Consider the following 23,377-nt stretch of genomic DNA (forward strand, 5'->3'; position numbering starts at 1 on the left):
ACTCCTTTATACCTTGATAGGATCCAGTGTTAATATCTTCTGAAGGGGGTTTATTGAACAGTTGGGGTTAATTAATCCGTGTATTAATTATTTACATGCTGCTTTGTGTGATTTTTTTTTCCTGGCCTGATAGACTGTGTGTTTTTGGCTGGAACAAACAGGTTTCACTTTTGTTTTTGAAAGTGTTGCACAGCTCATATTGCTTGCTGTACTTGTAATAACAGGGGAAGTACTGTCTTGCACTCCATGTGACCGGGTGTGGTCTATGTTCATTTCCATTTCCTCCATTCTGACTTAGACTTGAACCTGAGGAGAGTGTTTCCTCTTTTAACTGTCTGGGTCTAGGAGGTGGTGAGTGCCCCAGCCATTGGAGTATAAAGGTGACGTTTTCTATAATAAAAAAAAACGTTTTTATTTGTGTCGTCCTGTGGGTATAACCTGAGCTATGGAGGACTCTAACATGTTAGAAGATACTCTTTCTGTACTAAATCATACCTGTTTATATTGTGAGGAGGCCATGGTTTTCTCACCCACTCAATTATGTTCCACATGCCTTAACACAGTTATAAAGTCTAAGAAGGGAGACAAGTCTGCTAAGCCTCTTAGTCCCTCTGAGCCGTCTGCCTCTCAGGACTCGGTGTCCCGTGAGATTACTACCCTTGCTACATTATCCACTCCACATGCAGTTCCCCGTAGCACATCTAATCATCCATCCAGAGGTGGCCTCTTCCTGCGGACTTACAAACAGTGGTTTCTGCGGCCCTCAGTGCATTACCTCACTCTAACAAACACAAGAGAAAGGTTAAACATAGCTCTCCTGACCCGGAGTTATTGGATTTAGCTATTATCTCCCAGTTATCTGATTATGAGTTAACCTCTGTAGCTTCAGAGGGTGAACTTTCTGGGTTGGAGTCCTTTAGCTTTTAAGCCTCCTGCTGCGGAGGAACCGTCCTTTAGATTTAAAATTTGAGCACTTTTTTTTTATTAAAGGAGGTTCTGTCTACGTTAGAGGTTTCAGAGGCCACGCTGCCTGAAGAATCTATGATACCTAAATTAGACAGAGTTTACGAAGACAGGAAAGTTCCTTTGACTTTTCCTGTGCTGGTTAAGATGGTGAACATTATTAAAAGCTAATGGAAAAGAATTGGTTCTTTCTTTTCCCCCTCGTCTACTTTTTAAAAGTAGCTCCTGGTCCCGGACTCTCAACTGAATTTGTGGGGCTCCATTCCTAAGGTGGATTGTGCTATCTCTACGCTTGCTAAACGTACTACTATACCTCTTGAGGATAGTTCTTCATTCAGAGAGCCGATGGATACGAAAATGGAAACCTTTCTGATAAAGATGTTTCCGTAGCCGTAGTTGCCGTAGCGGCTACCTACTGGTTCGACTCTTTGTCGGAATTCATTGAGGTGGAGTCTCCCCTCGAGGATATTTTAGACAGAATGAAAGCTCTGAGAATTGCTAATTCTTTTATCTGTGATGCGAACATGCAAATGATTCGCCTAAATGCAAAGGCCTCTGGCTTTGCGGTCCTAGCCCGCTGGGCACTCTGGTTGAAGTCTTGGTCTGCAGATATGACTTCTCAGTCCAGACTCCTTTCTCTTCCCTTCAAGGGAAAGATTTTATTTGGTCCAAGCCTGGACTCCATTTTTTCTACGGTAACCAGAGGCAAGGGTGCCTTCCTACTGCATGATAAGAAGAACAAGTTTAAGGGATGACAATCTTCTAATTTTCGTTCTGACAAATCCCAACAACAACAATCCTCTTTCAAGCTCTAGAAACTCAAGAGTACTTGGAAGCCGACTCAGTCCTGGAATAAGTCCAAGCAGAATAAGAATCCCCCCGAAAACAAATCGGCATGAAGGGACGGCCCCCAAACATTTTTATGGTCCCAAAGAAAGAGGGAACTTTCCGCCCAATTCTGGACCTACAGTGCTTAAACAAATTTCTCAGTGTCCCTTCCTTCAAGATGGAGACAATAAGGTCCATCCTTCCTTTAATTCAGGAAGGCCAGTTTACGACCTCTATAGATATGAAGGACGCTTACCTTCATGTTCCAATCCACAGGGAACACTTTCAGTTCCTGAGGTTTGCATTCCTGGACCAGCACTTCCAGTTCATTGCCCTTCCGGATGGGGAACTGTTTGGGGTGCCAGGAAGGCACAGGGGTTGTGGACTCAGTAGGGAGTCCTCCCTCTTGATCAATATTTTGGAACTACGGGCTATCTTCAAGGCCTTGAAGGCTTGGCCGCTTCTGGGTTCGTCCTAGTTTATTAGATTCCAATCAGACAATATAACCTTGGTGGCTTACATCAACCATCAGGGGGGGAACGAGAAGTTCCTTAGCGATGAAGGAAGTATCTCGGATTGTGGAGTGGGCGGAGGCCTACAGCCGTTTGCGGTCAGTGATCCACATTCCAGGTGTGGAAAACTGTGAGGCGCATTTTCGGGGAAGCGTAAGGGGCAGAAGGCTACTTCAACTTCCCTATCTTTTTGATTAAGGATTGTCATCCGCTTAGCTTACGAGACAGCGGGACATCGTCCTCCTGAGAGGATAACGGCTCATTCCACTAGAGCAATGGCTTCCTCTTGGGCCTTTAAGAACAAAGCCTCTATGGATCAGATTTGTAAGGCGGCTACCTGGTTCTCCTTACATACTTTTTCAAACTTTTACAAGTTTAATGTTTTTGCTTCGGCTTCGGTTCCTGAGGTTTGCATTCCTGGACCAGCACTTCCAGTTCATTGCCCTTCCGGATGGGGAACTGTTTGGGTTGCCAGGAAGGCACAGGGGTTGTGGACTCAGTAGGGAGTCCTCCCTCTTGATCAATATTTTGGAACTACGGGCTATCTTCAAGGCCTTGAAGGCTTGGCCGCTTCTGGGTTCGTCCTAGTTTATTAGATTCCAATCAGACAATATAACCTTGGTGGCTTACATCAACCATCAGGGGGGGAACGAGAAGTTCCTTAGCGATGAAGGAAGTATCTCGGATTGTGGAGTGGGCGGAGGCCTACAGCCGTTTGCGGTCAGTGATCCACATTCCAGGTGTGGAAAACTGTGAGGCGCATTTTCGGGGAAGCGTAAGGGGCAGAAGGCTACTTCAACTTCTTCTACTCTGTCTCTCTGGTTGAGAAGTTTGATTCGTTTGGCATATGAGACTGCTGGACAGCAGCCTCCTTGAGAAATTTGCGGCTTATTCCACTAGGGCTGTCTCTCCTTCTTGGGCTTTCTAAAATGAAGCTTCTGTGGAACAGATTTGCAAGGCGACAACATGGTCCTCTTTGCATACTTTTTCCAAATTCTACAAATTTGATACTTTTGCCTCGGCTGAGGTGTCTTTTGGGAGAAAGGTTCTTCAAGCGGTGGTGCCTTCTGTTTAAGTACTCCTGCCTTTTTGTCTTCCTCCCTGTTCATTCCGTGTCCTCTAGCATGGGTATTGGTTAACACTAGTAATTGGAATGACATTGTGGACTCTCCATGTCATAGGAAATAAAACAAAATGTATGCTTACCTGATAAATTTCTTTCTTTCCGGACATGGAGAGTCCACGACCCCGCCCTCTTTTTTTTTATTATGATTCGGCAGTTTTTTTGAGTAAGCTTCAGGCATCTTTTCATCCTTGTGTTTATTCCTTTTTCCATTTCCTTTGGCTGAATGACTGGCGGTTATGGGTAAGGCAGTTACACTTAACAGCTTTGCTAGTCAGGAGTTGAATATCCCACAAGTAATTGGAATGATGTTGTGGACTCTCCATGTCCGGAACGAAAGAAATTTATCAGGTAAGCATACATTTTGTTTTTCAGGTATAAAACAAAAGTAATTGATATTGAAAGGACAGTATTAAATTGACAGTCAAATCAAAATTAATCTTTCATGATTCAGATAGGGTATGCAATTTTCAACAAATTTTCAATTTACTTTTATCATAAAATTTGCTTTGTTGAAAACAAAACCTAGGTAGGCTCATACACTGATTTCTAAGCTGTTGAAGGGCATTTCGACAGTGCTAGTTCATGTGTAATAGATAGATATATATATATATATATACTGTGTATATATATATATATATATATATATATATATATATATATATATATATATATATATATATATAGATATACTCAATCATCCTCGATCCTGTGGAGTTATTTATGAGTCAGCACTGATTAGCTAAAATGCACGTCTGTTGAAAGAACTGAGGGGCAGTTTGCAGAGGGTTAGATACAAGATATTCTCAGAGGTAAAAAGAATATTAATATAACAGTGTTTGTTATGCAAAACTGTGGAATGGGTATTAAAGGGATTATCTAGCTTCTTAAATAATAAATATTTTCAAGTAGACTGTCCGTTTAATTTTTTTTTTTTTTTTTTTGTATTTAGGAAAGTTAGTGGCTGTTGCAGTAATTGATGATAAAAACAATTCTGCTGAGCATACAAGGTAAGGATACAGCAGATATCTCACCTATGAATATGAATGAACATTGATTTTCCTTGTTTAAAAGTGCTGACTAGTGAAACTGTACTGTGCATGAAGTCTATGCTCGCTTTTCTAGCACCAAATAAACTCCACCAACTCTGATGACAACATGTATACAATTACTGAATGTGACAACTGCACTGAAAGCAATGGAAGAAAGCATAAGCACAAAAACATGCTCTATATTAATGAAAGTGAAACACATTTTGAAACAGGTATTTCTTTAAAGAACACAAGAATAGAGAAACAAATAAAACTTATTAGATAAAATAAATAGCAGGGACATGAGTGTTTTAATCTAACATGTATTAAGAACAGGGCCTTTTTTGTGGTGGTACTTACCAGTACGGAGTACCACCACCTCTACCATCACGTAATAGATAATATTTATCCCTTTGTTCCTTTGCTTTTTTCAATATTACTGAGCACAATATATCATTAAATAATCAATGAATACTTTTTTTTTTCTTTAAAAAACACTGATTAAGAATATGTATTTCTTAGATTTCCTAGACAAGTGGGAACCTCTCATTTGAGGATTATTAAACTTTTCCAGCGTTGTGCGCTTTTCTCCTCCCCAAGTAATAATGCATATAGATAGTTTGTGGAGGGGTTTCTATCTCTAATAATCAGTATGCAATGGGGTATTTGAAATATGATCCATATTGCATACAATTGGTCTAAAGTTTGGCAAAAGAAGAAGGATTTTGTTGTGCCTGCATTAACGGACTATTGAGTAGTCAACACAATAATATATACTTTTGCTTTTACTTGCTTGAGAACATTCATTGCATATTCTTGTAACAAAATATTTGTATTGGCTGCTTGCTATATGACTTTATCCTTTCAGAATACATAGAAGTGTCCCATATATCTTCAGGACCCCAAATTCTCATAATCCTATGTATATCATTTTTTTCTTATGACTTTAGTTATGCCTCTGCCTTTTGTATTAAAATAATGCTGCAGGGAATTTATGTGACCTCCATCTTAGTGTTACTATTTTAAATGCATAATCAAATTTGCTGGTGGCCTCTCATAATCCTGATTTATCTGGCTCTAAAATAATGGATCTCTCAAGTGTGTCTCTCTTTGCAATGAAAGATCTACTTATATGTTGTATTCTCTGACAATCATTACCTTTAGGTAGGTCTCTGCTTTTCAGTTTACAGGTCTTCATGTCTAGAAAGCAGAGTTCCTGAGTCACTAATACCATTCATTTAGGGGGGATTGTCTCTTCAAATGGAAATTTCTAGGAAATAAGGAACTCCAGAAGTTGATCTACCAGAAGCATGGACCATTTCCACTAAATAAGCTGCTGTTACTTTGACGTTCAAATTTACATAAATATTTCTTCCAGTTTCTCTGACTATAGTGCTCCAAAAGTGAGCCAAGCAGAAAGATTCATTTTGCTGTAGTCTTGTCTCAGAACTGAACCATATAGAATGGTAAACGTACTGTTTAGTTTTCTTGTTTTATGTCTTTTATAGCCAATTTCACTATAAACTCTTGAAACCACTACCAGTGACGATTAGTATTATGCCTGATGAAACGGTTATCACCGAAAAACGCTTTGCACAGTTCCTCCACATCTATGCTAGAGATTATACTATATCAAGTATGAGCTGTTTTTAAACTGTGTTTTTAAATAAAATCACTTTGATGTTTTTAACTCTCAGTGCTTAGTATTATTCTCTGAGCTTACGCTACCTATAGGGTTTATCCCTTCCGTCTGGCTTTTGTTCCTGAGCTCCTGTGGTCCTGCATTGTGGGGAATCGTTTGGATGGTGCTCAGCTAGCTGGACTGCTGTAGAAATCCAGCCTGCTTCTATGGGTATGACTGAATGCCTCTTCTGTATGTGAGTACCCTGTGTGTATTCCTTCTGCTTGTACCACACATTGTACTATAGAGATGCACATGTGGCGCCTCTTTCTGTTTCATATTTTATCGTAGATCTTCCATCCCTGATGAAGGAAGAGAGCTGCCTATTCACCTTCTACACCAAGTTTACCACTTTCTGGATATCGTTGAAGCTTGGAATTGGAGCTATAAGTATTTAGCTCACTGACTTTGTATGTTTCCTATCCCAGTACATATTATCTCATTATATGGGACAATGGGACTTTAACAGTAACGATTAGTGTATTCTTGATTATAAATTATTATTGATTTTCTGTGAAGACAATTTGCATTCTGCTGAAGGCTCACAAAGTAGTTCAATTTAAAATTTGATTTCTGGCTTGGAATATTTTAGTTAAAAAGTAGGAAGAAAAGATTCTTCACAAAACTCTCCTGCTTGGCAAATCTTTGAATATCTCCAAAATACTTGAGATATATTATCAGATTTCTGAAAAGTCAGAACTCATTAATTTTTGTTTCAGTGGAAAGTAGTTCAATTTAAAATTTGATTTCTGGCTTGGAACATTTTAGTTAAAAAGTAGGAAGAAAAGATTCTTCACAAAACTCTCATGCTTGGCAAATCTTTGAATATCTCCAAAATACTTGAGATATATTATCAGATTTCTGAAAAGTCAGAACTCATTAATTTTTGTTTCAGTTCTAATTTTTAGGACTGAAACAAGACATTTTAACATTCTCCTAGGCTCTGGAGTTTTGTTTTCAAGAAGCGTATTCCTCTACTGGATTTTAATTTTCTCTCTGATGGTTAAAAAAACTATATGCAAGTCAAAGTTGACTTCTTTCAAAATGGTTTGGCTAATGGTTTGTTTACCACTTTCTACCAACATTTATGTTCATGATATTGAATCTGGAATTGCTGTTCCATGATTCTGTCTTAATCCTTGTAATGAAAAGGAAAAGATAGAGCCCCTTTACTCTTTATGAAAGCTACTAAGGTAATGGTGTTCACTAAGTGTGTGTGTGAACATACTCATTTGTTATAATATTTGCCTGGTGGTGTAGTACAGAATTAGGGCTAAAGGTGATGCTTGAGAAGCACTGCATATTATGCATCACTATGATGTTAGGCATGAACCGTAAAGGGCCCTGCCCTTGAGTCACTGCCTTAAACTGCCTTTAAATGAGATAATCAACAGGACAAATTTACTCATGAACTTACATTGTAATGGACAAATGAGCTTGTGATCTTAAATTATAGAGATGATGTTAAAACGGTTTAATAAAGTAAAACTGTATGCTAAAATTGAGAATATTAATGTGTTTTTGTTTATTTAAAAACTATATATAATTTTGTACCGTAGAAGACACCCCGAAGTTTAATTTGAACCTAAAAAATAAAAATTGACAGGAGTATACCAAGACAAAACAACCTTACATCCTAAAGATTTACTCCACCCCATACACCCAGCAATCTCCTACCATCCACAGTTATATTTCTTTCATGTAATTGGCAACAGTCCATGAGCTAGTGATGTATGGGATATACAATCCTACCAGGAGGGGCAAAGTTTCCCAAACCTCAAATTCCTATAAATACACCTCCCACCACACCCACAACTCCGTTTTACAAACTTTGCCTCCTATGAAGGTGGTGAAGTAAGTTTGTTCTTGATTTTTATGATTTCTTCTATGATAAGTGCTTCATTCTGAAGCCCAATTCCTCTCAGAGTACAGTGTTCATGAGAGGAATGTGAAGGGAGTATCGCCTACTGATTTTTATGGTTTCTCTCATGGGAAATCTTTTCAAGGGTTCTCTGTTATCTGTCGTAGGGATTCATCGCCTACCTCCATTTTCAGATTGACGATATATACTCTTATACCATTACCTCTGCTGATAGTTTTCAGTATTGGTTTGGCTATCTGCTATATGTGGATTGGTGTCTTTCGGTATGTATGTATCATTATTTAAAACACTTTCAGCTATGGTTGGGGCTTTATGTATTTTTATAAAGTTCTCAATATATGTGTTTACTTATATTTGCCATGAGTCAGGTCTATGTATATTTCCCTTTGCAGTCTAGCAGTTTCAGTATGGGAATTATGTTTTAGGAAATAATTTTTTTAATATTTTCTTACCTGGGGTTTAGTCTTTTTTTTTCCCTATTTGACTGTTTTTCCTTAAAAATTTGCGTGCAAATCTATGCTCGCGATGGTCCAAAATGCTGTTATTTATTGCGTCATTCTTGGCAATTTTTGGCGCGAATGTGCATCTATGATAACGCAAGTTTGTAATTTCCTGCGTCTTAGTTGACTCCAGTTTGGTGCAAAGTTGTGTCTGTTATGACGCGAGTTGCGTAATTTCCGGATGTTTGTTGGCGGCAAAAAAATTATTATACTTCCTTTTGCGTTGTGCGTCATATTTGGCACCAAAAAAATGTGGTTTTATTTTACCCCACTTCCTTTATGCTCCTTGTCTTCTTTATGCTCAGAGGGCTATGCTATTTGTTGTTGGTTTTTTTGCCTATTTTAGCATTTGCATTTTTTACCAATTCTTGAAACAGCTATATGAGGAAATAAGATATTTTTGTTTAAATGTTTTTTTTCCTTTAAATTTTACAAGATTTCTCAATCTGATCCTGTCTCAGAAGCTGCTGTAGGAACCATGCTGCTTGAACACCATTCTACCAAAGCTAAGTGTATCTGTTGTACGCTAGCAGAGATTATATCTCCAGCTGTAGTATGTAACAGTTGTCATGATCAGCTTTTGCATGCCGAATATGTTTCTACTAGTACAGTATATGTTGTTCTTTCAACTTCTAATGTACATGATATCCCTGTTGATATGAAAAATTATATTGCTGATGCGATACAGAAGGCTACGTCTGCTATTCCGCTTTCCAATAAATATAAAAGGTCTTTTAAAACTTCTCATGATACTGATGCATTTTGTAATGACCGACAACATACTGATATATCCACTTCTGATGAGGATCTCTCTGACGCAGAAAATCCTGCTTCAGATATTGACATTGATAAATCAACTTATCTTTTTAAGATTGAGTATATTCATTCTTTGTTGAAAGAAGTATTGGTTACTTTGGATATTGAGAAGTCTGGTCCTCTTGATGATAAATCCAGTAAACATTTAAATTCTGTTTTTAAACCTCCTGTGATTACTCCTGACGTTGTCCCTGTTCCTGATGATGCTATATTGATGTGATTGCTAAGGAATGGTCTAAGCCTGGTACTTCTTTTGTTCCTTCTTCTAGGTTTAAAAGGTTGTACCCTTTGCCAGTGGCTAATTTAGAGTTTTGGGGAAAAGTCCCTAAGGTTGATGGGGCTATTTCTACTCTTGCCTTGCGCACTACTATTCCTATGGAAGATAGTACTTCTTTTAAGGATCCTTTTGGAAAATTGAATCTTATCTAAGGAAAGCTTATTTACATTCTGGCTATATTCTCAGGCCTGCCATTTCTATGGCTGATGTTGCGAAAGCATCATCCTTGTAGTTTTTCCTTGTAGTGCCTTTAGTTCCCCCAGTCCCCAAAATGAAGGAGATCCTTTTGGGAGATTACCTTTGAAATTTAAGAGGGATACCATTGAAGCCTCTATTCCAGATCCCTGGGTACAATCTTCAGCCTTGATCTCCAGTTCCAATGCACTGCCTGTGTTGGCTTGGGCATTGTTAAATTGATCAGTCCCAGCCATACTAGAAATGGGTGACCCAGAGTTACTTTGAGTGTACTGCGCCTCATCTGTCATCTCTTCTGCCAAATTATCGGTAGTGGTGCCTGTGTCCTCACAAGCCTGGGAAGCTCTGCATGTCTGATGAAGGATGTTTTGTGCATTTGCAGATAGGCGGAACAAAATCAGTCACTGATCTCAGACATTCATGTCCCAGGATTCAACCGTTGTGAGGTGGATCTCCCTAATTTTTGATATAAAAAGTTTTATGACCTGTGAATCCACTTTTGTTATATACCTATTGAGTTGCAATTGTGGGGTCCAATTTATTGGCCGTACTTCCCGTAAGTTGAAAAAAAGATGGGGGGAGCATGCATCTAACATTAAAACCAAGTCTAAGGCACACAGTGTCTCCAGACACTGTTTATTACATCATGGGGGCCAAAAGAATCCTATGAGTATCTTGCCCATTGAGTCTATTTCTAGAACAAATAACAGCGCCTTCTTAACTTTAAGGAGAAGAGAATCCTTTTGGATTACTAAACTTAAAACACTTCAACCAGATGGGCTTAATGAGAATCTGGATATGACCGCATTTTCATGAATGGTCCCATACTCCTACATCCCATTTATGTGTATATTTGTGTATATATACACACTCCCCACAATCCATACATGTATATGTGCGTGTATGTATACACCTTCATGTTATGAGCATATGTACGCAAGTGCATTCGTCTTGGATACACGTTCATATTCACATGTGTTATATATATTTTCTCTCCACTAATATAAATATTACGAATAGTTTAAGACCCAGCATTTGTCAGGAGATCTACTATTTTTTATATTATATATACTAAAATATCAAAATTCTTAAATCACAAATAGATCTCTATTAACTACAGAAATCTTAGTTTGCCCTTCTTATACCTAATAGCAATTAGTTGAAAGGATGATGCTCATCCAAGGAATTCTTATTGAGTTCCCATCTCTATTATATATCATATATATTATAACGTTAGATTTGATAATATTAGTTTAGGAATTAATATATATCCAGAGAGACACTTTAATATCACTATTTCCATTTTTATATACACTTACACCTTATTCACTGCACACACATTATTATTATCATCCACTATCTTTATGTACGCTTAAGGCTTTAGTCTGTATTTGATTTATGTTATGATTAGTGAGGTGAAGCACATTTCACATTTCCAAGGGACAATACACATTATATTTTGTCACTTTTAATTCTATAAAATTTTATTACATTATGACACTATACACATTAAGCTAGGAAATTTGCCTTTTTTTCACCACTATTATTCGCTCCATACACATTAGGTCAAAGAGTTTTTTCACTATTTTTTAATCATCTATCTCACTTTACATTTGTGCTTATTTCAGTTCAGCTAGCACACAGTAGTCAGTTCAGCTAGCACACAGTATCCATCTTTGGATTAATAATTGGGATTTTAGTGTTCGTTTGACTCAATAGGTATTAGAACAAATAATACACATTTTTATCATTATTTGATGTTTTTTGGGGCTAGGTTTTTTTTTGTTTTTTTATTCTTTTATATATATTGTGTGTATTGTTTGTATTAGCATAATTTATTTGCATATATTTGCTGCTATTTTGCAGTTATGTTTGTATGCTGGCAAAGAGAACATATATATTTTTTGCTGCTATTTTGCAGTTATGTTTGTATGCTGGCACAGATAACATATCAATTGTGATTTAGGATTTGTATACTTTTTTATTTTTTTATTGTGTAAGTTTTACTATAAATTTATGTGTTTTCTATTGTGTGTGTGTATATATATATATATATATATATATATATATATATACACATATACATATGCTTTGTTATCATTATTGTTGATGCAGGGTTGACATGATGGCTTTTGTTTTTTGCAATAGTTTGCTGTTTACTTTAGTCACCATGGCAACCCTTGCAATGGCACCTTATTCCCAGCTGTTGATAGTCACTAATTAACCTATCATTGATTAAGACAGCTTTGTTAAATAGCAAGTGTATCAGTCATTTTCACACTGAATAGCCTGAGGAAACAGCTCCTGTGAGGCTGAGAAACATGTTGCTTTGTTTTTAAATAAAGATATATGTTTTTATGATGCACTTGCTGCTGTTTGGAATATTTTCACGCTGGTTTTTGGAGGTTTTTTTGGCGAGGATTCTGTTTGCCAAGAGAGTGGTCCACTGGGCGACTGAGAAGTCCCAGCTTGCTGTTACTGCACCTGGAGGTGCAGTACTTTTCGTAAGTGTGACTTTATATTATCTTTACACCTGATTGGACTGTACTAGGCTATGGTAGCTCTTTTTTGTGACTCCCTACAGACACTGTTGCCGTATTGCTGATCAATCCCGCGTCTATGTGCCCTGTGTACCTTCCTCAGTGAGCTGGACCACTACAAAGTTCCAGTCTGCCCCACTAGCACTATTGGGTGCGCTGTGTTTGTGAGTACTCTATCTCATATATTTTAACATCCTTCTGCCTGACGGTACAAGGCCATGTTGGCGCCTCTGTCTCTCTTTTTTTTCTTCTTCAGGATCTCCCTAATTGCCAACTCTTTTTTGTTTTTATCTGGGAAAATAGTCTCTACATAAACAGGTTTGTGACCAGATTGTGTGCTTGGGAAAGTGAGAGATAGACCTAATAGCCTCTCACTTGAATCACAAGCTTACCCAATATTGTTCCAGATCTCTTAACTCTCAGATCTGTAACAGAGAGTAGGTGATGGCAAATATATTATTTTTTTCAAATTCTTTTTATTCAGAAATCATAGGTAAGATTTACAGGAAAAGAAAATTCATAGAGATACACCTACACATTAAGAATCAAAATTATCGTGAAGAGTGAGTTACACAGGGTTCACAATGGGAATATATATATATATATATATATATACACCTATGGCAACAATTAATAAAATAATACATAAAGCATGCATATTTTCCCTGAGACTTGCTAAATAATTGGATGACCCAGAGTTACTTTGGGTGTACTGCGCCTCATCTGTCATCTCTTCTGCCAAATTATCGGTAGTGGTGCCTGTATCCTCACCAGCCTGAGAAGCTCTGCATGTCCCTTCATTCTGCAAAATGTTTAATGGGTAAAAAGATTAGTGTATAAAGATCATTCTATCATGGCTTTGACCTCCACGACAGATAACTAGTAAAGGCTTGATGTGAAGTTATTTAGCCGTTATTTAGTTATTTTAAGTCCAAATGAACTGTTAGTCAACACAAGGACATCCGATTGGCTTAACCCCTGTGGCTTGCTTCCACTCATATATCCTCTTGAGTCGGCACTTTACAAAGGGAGTTGAATACTCATTGTTTGACTGCAATGCCATAACTGAGGTAGGCAGCAGTTCCAACAGTCATGTGTTACCTGTACTAAATACTTCAGCATTAGTGATCTCCCTCCATTATCCCCTACACTGGGGGGAGTTAAGTAGTAGGCAACAGATAAGGAAAGTGAGACTGGCTTTTCATTAATACAATCAGGTACAGGAGCAAGTGGTATAGTAGCAGGCGGAGGAAACCTTGTTCCCGAGGTGGCTTCCATAGTGCGTGGTTTTACCGCCTTACCTACTTCCTCCTGCAGTAGCTCACATTTCTGAATAAGATTATCCAATGCAGGCATCAGCAACACTGATAGCTCATGAACTATGGTATTCAAACTGGCCATCATAATTCACGGTCTTGGGTATACAGAAGTTGTCTGGATGGGGAAATTTAACATCCCGTCTTGGACTTTGCTGAAACAGAAAGTCTTCCGTTATAGGATAATTTGCCTTCCGGGGTAGAAGGAATGACTGTCCTCCTGTCTGCAAAATGTTCCTGGACACTACACTTGTCAAAGGAGACGCAGATTGCTTGAGATGGTAGCTGCACTGTAAGAAAAAAAGGTTTTCTCCAAGCTGTGAAGACTAGCAGCCATCTTGGGGAGCTGCAAGTCTTCACAGCTTATATATCACAAAGACAAGAAAAAGGGCAACGTTTTGGGAGACAATCCCTGTCTACCGAAAATGTCTCCTTTTTATCTTGTCTTTGTGATATATAATAAATAATTTTTGTTGTCACCTACTTACTTATCTTTCAATTGGGGCTGTTTGGCAGTAGCCCTGAGTTGACATGCATTGACCCTGAGTGCTGGATTTTTTTTCTTTCATGTAATTGGCAAGAGTCCATGAGCTAGTGACATATGGGATATACAATCCTACCAGGAGGGGCAAAGTTTCCCAAACCTCAAAATGCCTATAAATACACCCCTCACCACACCCACAATTCAGTTTTTACAAACTTTGCCTCCTATGGAGGTGGTGAAGTAAGTTTGTGCTAAGATTTCTACGTTGATATGCGCTTCTCAGCATTGTTGAAGCCCGATTCCTCTCAGAGTACAGCGAATGTCAGAGGGACATGAAGGGAGTATCACCTATTGAATACGATGATTTCTCTAACGGGGGTCTTTTTCATGGGTTCTCTGTTATCGGTTGTAGAGATTCATCTCCTACCTCCCTTTTCAGATCGACGATATACTCTCAAATTTACCATTACCTCTACTAAGAACTGTTTTAGTACTGGTTTGGCTATCTGCTATATGTGGATGGGTGTCTTTTGGTAAGTATGTTTTCATTTACTTAAGACACTCTCAGCTATGGTTTGGCACTTTATGCAATTCTATAAAGTTCTAAATATATGTATTGTACTTATATTTGCCATGAGTCAGGTTCATGTATTTCCTTCTGCAGACTGTCAGTTTCATATTTGGGAATATAAACACTTTAAGAAATTTATTTCTTACCTGGGGTTTAGTCTTTTTCGATTTGACTACTTTTTGCATTTGCGGGAATTAGGCCCGCGGGTGCGTCAAATGTTACACTTTATTGCGTCATTTTTGGCGCGGAAAAATACGTTTTTGACGCAACTTCGTCATTTCCGGCGTCATACGCGACACTGAGACCTTTCACACGGCGGCGTCATTAGTGACGCAAGTGTGTCATTTCCGGTCATTTTTGGCGCCAAAAAAGTTTACGTTACGTTGTGCGTCATACTTGGCGCCAATTTTTTCTTCATTATTTCAATACCCCATTGTTGTTTGCCTCCTGCTTTCTTTTCTATCAAGAGGCCTATGCTTTTGCATTTTTTCCCATTCCTGAAACTGTCATTAAGGAAATAGATAATTTTGCTTTATATGTTGTTTTTTCTCTTACATTGAGCAAGATGTCCCAATCTGATCCTGCCTCTGAAGTTTCTGCTGGAACATTGCTGCCTGACATCGGCTCTACCAAAGCTAAGTGCATTTGTTGTAAAATTGTAGAAATTATTCCACCGATTGTCATTTGTAATAGTTGTCATGATAAACTTTTACATGCAGATAGTGTTTCTATCAGTAATAGTACATTGCCTGTTGCAGTTCCTTCAACTTCTAATGTGCATGATATACCTGTAAATTTTAAAGAATTTGTTTCTGATTCTATTATGAAAGCTTTGTCTGCATTTCCACCTTCTAATAAACGTAAAAGGTCTTTTAAAACTTCTCATTTAGCTGATGAAATTTCAAATGACCAACAACATAATAATTCATCCTCTTCTGATGAGGATCTATCTGAAACAGAAGATCCTTCCTCAGATATTGACACTGACAAATCTACTTATTTATTTAAAATAGAGTATATGCGTTCTTTATTAAAATAAATGTTAATTACTTTGGATATTGAGGTAACCAGTCCTATTGACGTTCAGTCTAATAAACATTTAAATGCTGTTTTTAAACCTCCTGTGGTTTCCCCAGGTGTTTTCCCCATTCTTGAGGCTATTTCTGATATGATTTCTAGGGAATGGAATAAGCCAGGTACTTCCTTTATTCCTTCTTCAAGGTTTAAAAGATTGTATCCTTTACCAGCAAAATCTATAGAGTTTTGGGAAAAGGTCCCCAAAGTTGATGGGGCTATTTCTACTCTTGCTAAACGTGCCACTATTCCTATGGAAGATAGCACTTCCTTTAGGGATCCTTTAGATAGGAAACTTGAATCTTATCTAAGGAAGGCCTATTTATATTCAGGTCATCTTCTCAGACCTGCTATTTCTTTGGGTGATGTTGCGGCTGCATCAACTTTCTGGTTGGAAAATTTAGCGCAACATGAATTGGATTCTGACATATCTAGCACTGTTCGCTTACTGCAACATGCTAATCATTTTATTTGTGATGCAATTTTTTATTTTATCAAAATTGATGTTAGATCCATGTCTTTAGCTGTATTAGCTAGAAGAGCTTTGTGGCTTAAATCTTGGAATGCTGATATGACATCTAAATCTAGATTACTATCTCTTTCTTTCCAAGGTAATAATTTATTTGGTTCTCAGTTGGATTCTATTATTTCAACTATCACTGGAGGAAAATGAGTTTTTTTGCCTCAGGATAAAAAACCTAAGGGTAAATCTAAGGCTTCTCACCGTTTTCGTTCCTTTCATCAGAATACGGAACAAAAACTCAATCCTCCTCCCAAGGAATCTGCTTCCAGTTGGAAGCCTTCCTCAAATTGGAATAAATCCAAGCCATTTAGGAAACCAAAGTCTGCCCCTAAGTCCGCATGAAGGTGCGGCCCTCATTCCAGCTCAGCTGGTAGGGGGCAGATTAAGGTTTCTTTCATGTAATTAGCAAGAGTCCATGAGCTAGTGACGTATGGGATATACATTCCTACCAGGAGGGGCAAAGTTTCCCAAACCTCAAAATGCCTATAAATACACCCCTCACCACACCCACAATTCAGTTTTACAAACTTTGCCTCCTATGGAGGTGGTGAAGTAAGTTTGTGCTAGATTCTACGTTGATATGCGCTCCGCAGCAAGTTGGAGCCCGGTTTTCCTCTCAGCGTGCAGTGAATGTCAGAGGGATGTGAGGAGAGTATTGCCTATTTGAATGCAGTGATCTCCTTCTACGGGGTCTATTTCATAGGTTCTCTGTTATCGGTCGTAGAGATTCATCTCTTACCTCCCTTTTCAGATCGACGATATACTCTTATTTATATACCATTACCTCTGCTGATTTTCGTTTCAGTACTGGTTTGGCTTTCTACAAACATGTAGATGAGTGTCCTGGGGTAAGTAAATCTTCTTTTCTGTGACACTCTAAGCTATGGTTGGGCACTTTATTTATAAAGTTCTAAATATATGTATTCAAACATTTATTTGCCTTGACTCAGGATGTTCAACATTCCTTATTTTCAGACAGTCAGTTTCATATTTGGGATAATGCATTTGAAATCAATCTTTTTTCTTACCTTAAAATTTGACTCTTTTTTCCCTGTGGGCTGTTAGGCTCGCGGGGGCTGAAAATGCTTCATTTTATTGCGTCATTCTTGGCGCAGACTTTTTTGGCGCAAAAAATCTTTTCTGTTTCCGGCGTCATACGTGTCGCCGGAAGTTGCGTCATTTTTTACGTCCTTTTGCGCCAAAAATGTCGGCGTTCCGGATGTGGCGTCATTTTTGGCGCCAAAAAGCATTTAGGCGCCAAATGATGTGGGCATCTTATTTGGCGCTAAAAAATATGGGTGTCGCTTTTGTCTCCACATTATTTCAGTCTCATTTTTTCTTTGCTTCTGGTTACTAGAAGCTTGTTTATTGGCATTTTTTCCCATTCCTGAAACTGTCATTTAAGGAATTTGATCAATTTTGCTTTATATGTTGTTTTTTCTCTTACATATTGCAAGATGTCTCACGTTGCATCTGAGTCAGAAGATACTTCAGGAAAATCGCTGTCTAGTGCTGGAACTACCAAAGCTAAGTGTATCTGCTGTAAACTTTTGGTAGCTATTCCTCCGGCTGTTGTTTGTATTAATTGTCATGACAAACTTGTTAAAGCAGATAATATTTCCTTTAGTAATGTACCATTGCCTGTTGCAGTTCCTTCAACATCTAAGGTGCAGAATGTTCCTGATAACATAAGAGATTTTGTTTCTGAATCCATCAAGAAGGCTATGTCTGTTATTTCTCCTTCTAGTAAACATAAAAAATCTTTTAAAACTTCTCTCTCTACAGATGAATTTTTAAATGAACATCATCATTCTGATTCTGATGACTCTTCTGGTTGCAAAGCAGCAACTTGGTCCTCTTTGCATACTTTTACTAAATTCTACCATTTTGATGTATTTTCTTCTTCTGAAGCAGTTTTTGGTAGAAAAGTACTTCAGGCAGCGGTTTCAGTTTGAATCTTCTGCTTATGTTTTTCATTAAACTTTATTTTGGGTGTGGATTATTTTCAGCAGGAATTGGCTGTCTTTATTTTATCCCTCCCTCTCTAGTGACTCTTGCGTGGAAAGATCCACATCTTGGGTAATCATTATCCCATACGTCACTAGCTCATGGACTCTTGCTAATTACATGAAAGAAAACATAATTTATGTAAGAACTTACCTGATAAATTCATTTCTTTCATATTAGCAAGAGTCCATGAGGCCCACCCTTTTTTTGTGGTGGTTATGATTTTTGTATAAAGCACAATTATTCCAATTCCTTATTTTATATGCTTTCGCACTTTTTTATCACCCCACTTCTTGGCTATTCGTTAAACTGAATTGTGGGTGTGGTGAGGGGTGTATTTATAGGCATTTTGAGGTTTGGGAAACTTTGCCCCTCCTGGTAGGAATGTATATCCCATACGTCACTAGCTCATGGACTCTTGCTAATATGAAAGAAATGAATTTATCAGGTAAGTTCTTACATAAATTATGTTTTTTCAAGGATTTTTGGATAAAATCTGTCCAAAATCATTGGATTCAGAGCATTGTCTCTCAAGGGTATCGAATAGGATTCAAAGTAAGACCTCCTGTGAGAAGAAGTTTTCTCTCAGGCATCCCTGTAAATCCAGTAAAAGCTCAGGCTTTTCTGAAGTGTGTTTCAGACCTGAAGTCTTCAGGGGTAATCATGCCAGTTCCTCTTCAGGAACAAGGTTTGGGGTTTTATTCAAACCTATTCATTGTACCAAAGAAAGAAAATTTGTTCAGACCAGTTCTGGATCTGAAAATTTTGAATCGTTATGTAAGAGTACCAACTTTCAAGATGGTGACTATAAGGACTATTCTGGCTTTTGTTCAGCAAGGACATTATATGTCAACAATAGACTTGCAGGATGCATACCTTCATATTCCGATTCATCCAGAACACTTTCAGTTTCTGAGATTCTCTTTTCTAGACAAGCACTACCAATTTGTTGCTCTTCCATTTGGCCTAGCAACAGCTCCAATAATCTTTTCAAAGGTTCTGGGTGCCCTACTATCTGTAATCAGAGAACAGGGTATTGCAGTGTTTCCTTATTTGGACGATATCTTGGTACTAGCTCAGTCTTTACATACTGCAGAATCTCACACGAATCAACTAGTGTTGTTTCTTCGGAAACATGGTTGGAGGATCAATTTACCAAAAAGTTTCTTGATTCCTCAGACAAGGGTCACCTTTTTAGGCTTCCAGATAGATTCAGTGTCCATGACTCTGTCTCTAACAGACGAGACGTTTAAAATTGGTTGCAGCCTGCCGGCACCTTCAGTCTCAGTCATTCCCTTCAGTGGCTATGTGCATGGAAGTTTTAGGTCTCATGACTGCAGCATCGGACGCAATCCCCTTTGCTCGTTTTCACATGAGACCTCTACAGCTTTGTATGCTGAATCAATGGTGCAGGGATTATACAAATATATCACAATTAATATCCTTGAATCCCAATGTACGACACTCTCTGACATGGTGGATAGATCACCATCGTTTGGTTCAAGGGGCTTCTTTTGTTCGCCCAACCTGGACTGTGATCACAACAGATGCGAGTCTTTCAGGTTGGGGAGCTGTTTGGGGATCTCTGACAGCACAAGGGGTTTGGAAATCTCAAGAGGCGAGATTACCAATAAATATTTTAGAAAATTCTAAGGGCTCTTCAGTTCTGGCCTCTACTAAAGAGAGAACTGTTCATTTGTTTTCAGACAGACAATATCACAACTGTGGCTTATGTCAATCATCAGGGTGGGACTCACAGTCCCCAAGCTATGAAAGATACTTGCCTGGGCGGAATCCAGCTCCTGTCTAATCTCTGCGGTGCATATCCCAGGTGTAGACAATTGGGAGGCGGATTATCTCAGCCGCCAGACTTTACATCCAGGGGAGTGGTCTCTCCATCCAGATGTGTTTTCTCAGATTGTTCAGATGTGGGGGCTTCCAGAGATAGATCTCATGGCCTCTCATCTAAACAAGAAACTTCCCAGATACCTGTCCAGGTCCAGAGATGTTCAGGCGGAAGCAGTGAATGCGCTGACACTTCCTTGATGTTATCAACCTGCTTACATCTTTCCGCCTCTAGTTCTCCTTCCAAGAGTGATCTCCAAAATCATCATGGAACAGTCTTTTGTGTTGCTGGTGGCTCCAGCATGGCCACACAGGTTTTGGTATGCGGATCTGGTTCGGATGTCCAGTTGCCCACCTTGGCCACTTCCGTTATGGCTGGACCTACTATCTCAAGGTCCGTTTCTTTCATGTAATTAGCAAGAGTCCATGAGCTAGTGACGTATGGGATATACATTCCTACCAGGAGGGGCAAAGTTTCCCAAACCTTAAAATGCCTATAAATACACCCCTCACCACACCCACAATTCAGTTTTACAAACTTTGCCTCCGATGGAGGTGGTGAAGTAAGTTTGTGCTAGATTCTACGTTGATATGCGCTCCGCAGCAAGTTGGAGCCCGGTTTTCCTCTCAGCGTGCAGTGAATGTCAGAGGGATGTGAGGAGAGTATTGCCTATTTGAATGCAGTGATCTCCTTCTACGGGGTCTATTTCATAGGTTCTCTGTTATCGGTCGTAGAGATTCATCTCTTACCTCCCTTTTCAGATCCACGATATACTCTTATATATACCATTACCTCTGCTGATTCTCGTTTCAGTACTGGTTTGGCTTTCTACAAACATGTAGATGAGTGTCCTGGGGTAAGTAAATCTTATTTTCTGTGACACTCTAAGCTATGGTTGGGCACTTTGTTTATAAAGTTCTAAATATATGTATTCAAACATTTATTTGCCTTGACTCAGAATGTTCAACTTTCCTTATTTTTCAGACAGTCAGTTTCATATTTGGGATAATGCATTTGAATTAATCATTTTTTCTTACCTTCAAAAATTTGACTCTTTTTTTCCTGTGGGCTGTTAGGCTCGCGGGGGCTGAAAATGCTTCATTTTATTGCGTCATTCTTGGCGCGGACTTTTTTGGCGCAAAAATTCTTTTCCGTTTCCGGCGTCATACGTGTCGCCGGAAGTTGCGTCATTTTTTGACGTTATTTTGCGCCAAAAATGTCGGCGTTCCGGATGTGGCGTCATTTTTGGCGCCAAAAGCATTTAGGCGCCAAATAATGTGGACGTCTTATTTGGCGCTAAAAAATAAGGGCGTCACTTTTGTCTCCACATTATTTAAGTCTTATTTTTTCAGTGCTTCTGGTTGCTAGAAGCTTGTTCTTTGGCATTTTTTCCCATTCCTGAAACTGTCATTTAAGGAATTTGATCAATTTTGCTTTATATGTTGTTTTTTCTCTTACATATTGCAAGATGTCTCACGTTGCATCTGAGTCAGAAGATACTACAGGAAAATCGCTGTCTACTGCTGGAGCTACCAAGCTAAGTGTATCTGCTATAATTTTTGGTATCTGTTTCTCCAGCTGTTGTTTGTATTGCATGTCATGACAAACTTATTAATGCAGATAAAATTTCCTTTAGTACTGTTACATTACCTGTTGCTGTTCCGTCAACATCTAATTTTCAGAGTGTTCCTGATAAACATAAGAGATTTTATTTTTTAAATCCATTAAGAAGGCTATGTCTGTTATTTCTCCTTCTAGTTTACATAAAAGTCTTTTAAAACTTCTCTTTTTTCAGATGAATTTTTAAATGAACATCATCATTCTGATACTGATAATGGTTCTTCTGGTTCAGAGGTTTCTGTCTCAGAGGTTGATGCTGATAAATCTTTGTATTTGTTCAAGATGGAATTTATTCGTTCTTTATTTAAAGAAGTATTAATTGCATTAGAAATAGAGGATTCTGGTCCTCTTGATTCTAAATCTAAACGTTTAAATAAGGTTTTTAAATCTCCTGTAGTTATTCCAGAAGTGTTTAATCTCCCTGATGCTATTTCTGAAGTAATTTCCAGGGAATGGAATAATTTGGGTAATTCTTTTACTCCTTCTAAACGTTTAAGCAATTATATCCTGTGCCATCTGACAGATTAGAGTTTTTTTGGGACAAAATCCCTAAGGTTATGGGGCTGTCTCTACTCCTGCTAAATGTGCTACTATTCCTACGGCAGATAGTAATTCATTTAAGGATCCTTTAGATAGGAAAATTGAATCCTTTCTAAGAAAAGCTTACTTATGTTCAGGTAATCTTCTTAGACTTGCTATATTTTTAGCGGATGTTGCTGCAGCTTCAACTTTTTGGTTAGAAGCTTTGGCGCAACAAGTAACAGATCATAATTTTATAGCATTATTATTATTCTATAACATGCTAATAATTTTATTGGTGATACCATCTTTTGATATCATTAGAGTTGATGTCAGGTATATGTCTCTAGCTATTTTAGCTAGAAAAGCTTTATGGATTAAACTTGGAATACTGATATGTCTTCTAAGTCAACTTTGCTTTCCCTTTCTTTCCAGGGTAATAAATTATTATTTCAACTGTTTCTGGAAGGAAGGGAACTTTTTTTCCAAAGGATAAAAAATCTAAGGTAAATTTAGGTCTAATAATCATTTCGTTCCTTTCCTCACAATAAGGAACAAAAGCCTGATCCTTCATTCTCAGGAGCGGTATCAGTTTGGAAACTATTTCCAGTTTGGAATATATCCAAGCCTTTTAGAAAACCTATAGCCAGCTCCTAAGTACCCATGAAGGTGCGGACCTTATTCCAGCTCAGCTGGTATGGGGCAGATTACGTTTTCTTCAAAGAAATTTTGATCAATTCCGTTCTCAATTTCTGGTTTCAGAACATTGTTTCAGAAAGGTACAGAATTGGCTTCAGTTAAGGCCTCCTGCTAAGAGATTTTTTTCTTTCCCGTGTCCCAGTTAACACAGCAAAGGCTCAGCATTTCTGAAATGTGTTTCAGATCTAGAGTTGGCTGGAATAATTATGCCAGTTCCAGTTCTGGAACAGGGGCTGGGGTTTTATTTTATCTCTTCATTGTACCAAAGAAGGTCAATTCCTTCAGACCAGTTCCGGATCTATCAATATTGAATCGTTATGTAAGGATACCAACATTCAAGATGGTTATTATAGGACTGTCCTGCCTTTTG

The 23,377-nt window shown here is 38.3% G+C and overlaps 1 protein-coding gene across 1 annotated transcript in view; it reads left to right on the forward strand.

The window, feature by feature from the left end:
- Positions 1-23,377, forward strand: part of TMX3 (thioredoxin related transmembrane protein 3) — a 403,888-nt gene that overhangs the window by 287,373 nt on the left and 93,138 nt on the right. Inside the window, exon 11 of the mRNA XM_053714874.1 lies at positions 4,379-4,436. Coding sequence (XP_053570849.1) covers positions 4,379-4,436 — 58 coding nt within the window. The remainder of the gene's footprint in view (positions 1-4,378; positions 4,437-23,377) is intronic.

This window comes from Bombina bombina, chromosome 5 (assembly GCF_027579735.1).
Source record: "Bombina bombina isolate aBomBom1 chromosome 5, aBomBom1.pri, whole genome shotgun sequence".
Taxonomy (NCBI): Eukaryota; Metazoa; Chordata; class Amphibia; order Anura; family Bombinatoridae; genus Bombina; species Bombina bombina.